The sequence below is a fragment of the Anabrus simplex genome, chromosome 6 (genome assembly GCF_040414725.1).
Source record: "Anabrus simplex isolate iqAnaSimp1 chromosome 6, ASM4041472v1, whole genome shotgun sequence".
In the NCBI taxonomy this organism is placed as follows: Eukaryota; Metazoa; Arthropoda; class Insecta; order Orthoptera; family Tettigoniidae; genus Anabrus; species Anabrus simplex.
The window spans coordinates 234,392,461-234,395,987 of NC_090270.1; the positions used below are offsets into that span (position 1 = coordinate 234,392,461).

The 3,527-nt window shown below is 40.8% G+C and overlaps 1 protein-coding gene across 1 annotated transcript; it reads right to left on the reverse strand.

Moving 5' to 3' along the window:
- Positions 1–543: 543 nt before the first annotated feature.
- Positions 544–1,461, reverse strand: LOC136875946 (gamma-glutamyl hydrolase-like). Its single transcript, XM_067149565.1, has one exon. The coding sequence runs from the start codon at positions 1,459–1,461 to the stop codon at positions 544–546; it is 918 nt and encodes a 305-aa protein (XP_067005666.1).
- Between the last annotated feature and the right edge of the window lie 2,066 nt (positions 1,462–3,527).

Here is a 3,527-nt window from a genome sequence, read left to right on the forward strand (position 1 = left end):
AAGATGCATTTCTGGGCAAATAAATCTATATATTTTTTAGAACGTCCCAACTAATTATAACTATAAAAGGCAAAATTCGGTTATTTTTGCTGAAAACGTCGCCAATCTCCACATAACAGTACATAGGTCTCGACACTCATCACAGGTTCTACAAGTTGGTGGAAAGTGCTGGGTAATCACAGAAATATACAACTAAGGGAAAACGAAGAAAGTAGCAAATTCCCAGCATTTCATCTCCTCTCTTACTTCGAATTCTAGGGTATAACTGGAAATTGCCTTATTTTCTTGTGGAGTTTCTTTGGCGGCTCGGGTATGAATTGAGATAAATCTTCGTAGCTTGTTTCTACGTCCGGCTGCCCTTCCTGACCTCAACCTCATCAAAGTAGAACTGCATTTTGCCTTTAAGAGAGCTAATTTAAAAAACAAACAAAGTTTTCATTTTATATGTATTTAGTTCCGTACACCATTCGTCCCCAGCTACCTATTTACAAGGAAACAATTATACATATTCGAAATAACATTTAAATTATTTTCATAATTCTGCTAATCAAAAAAGTAACACTGCTCGAAAACACTTCTTTTTCTACCAGTGTAAGTTGGTGCATAATTATAGATGAGGGCATCATTTTCCGCATCTTTGCCTGGAAATGAATTTGAATTCTTCCGGGCTTCAGATACAAGGAAGTCACCAAAATAGTGCATTGCTGCAACAGCTTCACTTGAATGAGGAATATTTTTTGTTGGTTTCCACTCATACGCATTCTTCTCTGGATGAAACATAACTGCATAAAAAGGATACAGTCGCGATTCAATAATGGAAACGAACTCCAGTCCCTGGGTGTCGATGGCTGTAGCTAATATTTTCCATTCTGCATCCAGTCCAAAGTATGTCATATTTCTTTCCGTTATACAAAACTGGTGATAGTGAGCGGCCACTGGTTTGTTCATAAAAATGTCTAGCATGGATTCTGGAACATTTTCAAACAATTTACTTCTCTGGAAATCCGATTTTAAAGTTAATGGCAAAGCTTGATCATAGCCCCAGCAATCACAACGATGTTCTCTACGACCTGCGGCTAAGAATGTCATCAATTCCATACCGAGGCATGTGCCCCACAAGGGAAAATATACACCTTTCTCGTTCATTTTTATAGCATATTCATATAGATATACTCCAGCCTCTGCGTATCCATCAGGGTCAGTGAATTCTGCTGCGCCCCCAGGAAACAGCACGCCGTTCAATGAGTAAATTACCTTTTTATAGTAAGACTTGCCTTTACCAATCCATATCGGAACAACTCTTGCTCCAGCTCCCTCCAAAAATTTTACGTAAGATGCCGCAATGTAACTACTGTGACTAACATTTAAATTATATTTCATTCCTGTTGACAGTTCATGAGAAAGTACACCAATTATAGGACGACTGTTAGATGGAACATCTATACGTTGTGTGGGAGACATTGTTTGTGATAACGTTATTGAGAAAATAATGTGACTGAGCATAAGATAAATATTGGCAAGAGATACATTTCTTTGGAGCATCGTGTGTTTGCAGCTGAATAAAATAATAGGTCTCTCTTTTCAGTTAGGATAGGCAAGTACAATGATTACTGCTATTTTCATTTGCACTCATTATCATCATATAATTAATCTATTCATCAATCACGTTACCAGAATATGGTATGAAACAATAAAGGACGTTGCAAAAATTCTTTTGTTAATAAAATCAATCCATAGTATATACGTGATATAAGTGTAGGTTTCTATTGCTGATTGCGAATGCTGAAATCCTGCGCCCTCCTGTCTTCTATACAAAGAACTAAATCATCAACATTAAATTCTTCTTCGTCTTCTTCTTCTTGAGGGTGTGGGTTAGACTCTGTGAATTTCGTCCAGTCACTATAACATGAAATTCATATAACGCTGTAAATAATGTCGATGTCAATGATGCATTACTTTTATAACAGAATAGCAGAGAAATGTGCATTTAAGTTTACTATAATCTAATAATGACTCTATTCTTTTGTTGAATTTAACGAAGAGTTAACGTTCGCAGTGCTAGCTACACAGTCCGCTCACTCACGCTCTCCATAGATGACTTATGGAAACGTAATCGTGTGCCTTTAATAAATGTTAAAAGCCGTAACAAATAGTTCATAAAGTGCACTTTCTATGGCGTTGTTTGTTCAGGTCCAATTTATATACACCGTTGCGTCAGGTGAGTATAAATCAAATCGATGTCCGCCTGTTTCCTACGTCTAATTCTCAACAGTTCCATCTCCCGATGGGTAGATGGTAGCACCAATCTCAGTCTCAAACCTTCTAGAAGGAAACCTCTTCGTGATTAATGGTATGCAAGTCGGGATAGCGACATTTCTGATACGTTGAAAGTTCTTTATATAATCCAGACCTTCACGTTTTCGATGCTACATCTTGTAAGTTGGTCCCAGATTAACTCCACCCAGTACTGACAGTAGACCGCCTGGTGGCTATGTAAGTTAAAGTTTCAAGTCTATATGGTCTGACACCATGGTTAGCAGTCGAACCCAGTTAGTAAAAAAATCACCATCAGATTGTTGGTCAACGAGGTGGGTAGTATACAATTGACTGTATAAACCCCCTTCGGGTGGGGGACGCACATGTAGAATACACCCGCGGTATTTCCTGCCTGTCGTAAGAGGCGACTAAAAGGGGCCCAAGGGGCTCCGAACTTGGAAGTGTGGATTGGCGATCACGGGGCCCTTAGCTGAGTCTTGGCATTGCTTCCACTTACTTGTGCCAGGCTCCTCACTTTCGTCTATCCTGTCCAACCTCCCTTGGTCAACTCTTATTCTTTTCCGACCCCTACGGTATTAGAGCATTCGAGGCCTAGGGAGACTTTCATTTTCACGCCCTTCGTGGCCCTTGCCTTTCATTTTTCGAAGTGACGGATCCCTTCTTTCTTCTTCTTGTTTCTCTCTCAACCCCCTCTGGGTGGGGGACGCAGACGAAAAATACATCCACGGTATCCCCTTCCTGTCGTGAGAGGCGACTAAAAGAGGCGACCAAGGAAAGATGCAATTAGAACCATGAAACTACTTTTGATTCGTACCATCACGCGGGGAACACCATGGGTTGCCTGTACTTGCGAGTAGTACCACTATATTAGGTACGAAATAGGTTTCTGATTAGTAGCAGCAGAGTGAGGTTCACTGTAGGTTTCCAGCACCCGTGAGTCGTACCCATGTGAGCAATACCACAGGTCTGGGCGTTGTCTGTGATTAGTACCACTATATGAACACCACGGGATTACCCTCGCCCGTGATTAGTACACCTAAGTGAGGAACACCATCGGTTTGAGTTGCGTAAGTGTGGTGCCATTATGTGAGAAACACCATAGGTCTGCGTTATATGTACGACGTCCAATACATGTGAGTAGTACCATCATATGTGGAGCACCGTGTGTCTACGCTACTTTTGATTAGTACCCCAACATGACAATATCATGGTTCTACTTTACTAGGGTAGAACGCAGCCCGGGAGGCGGT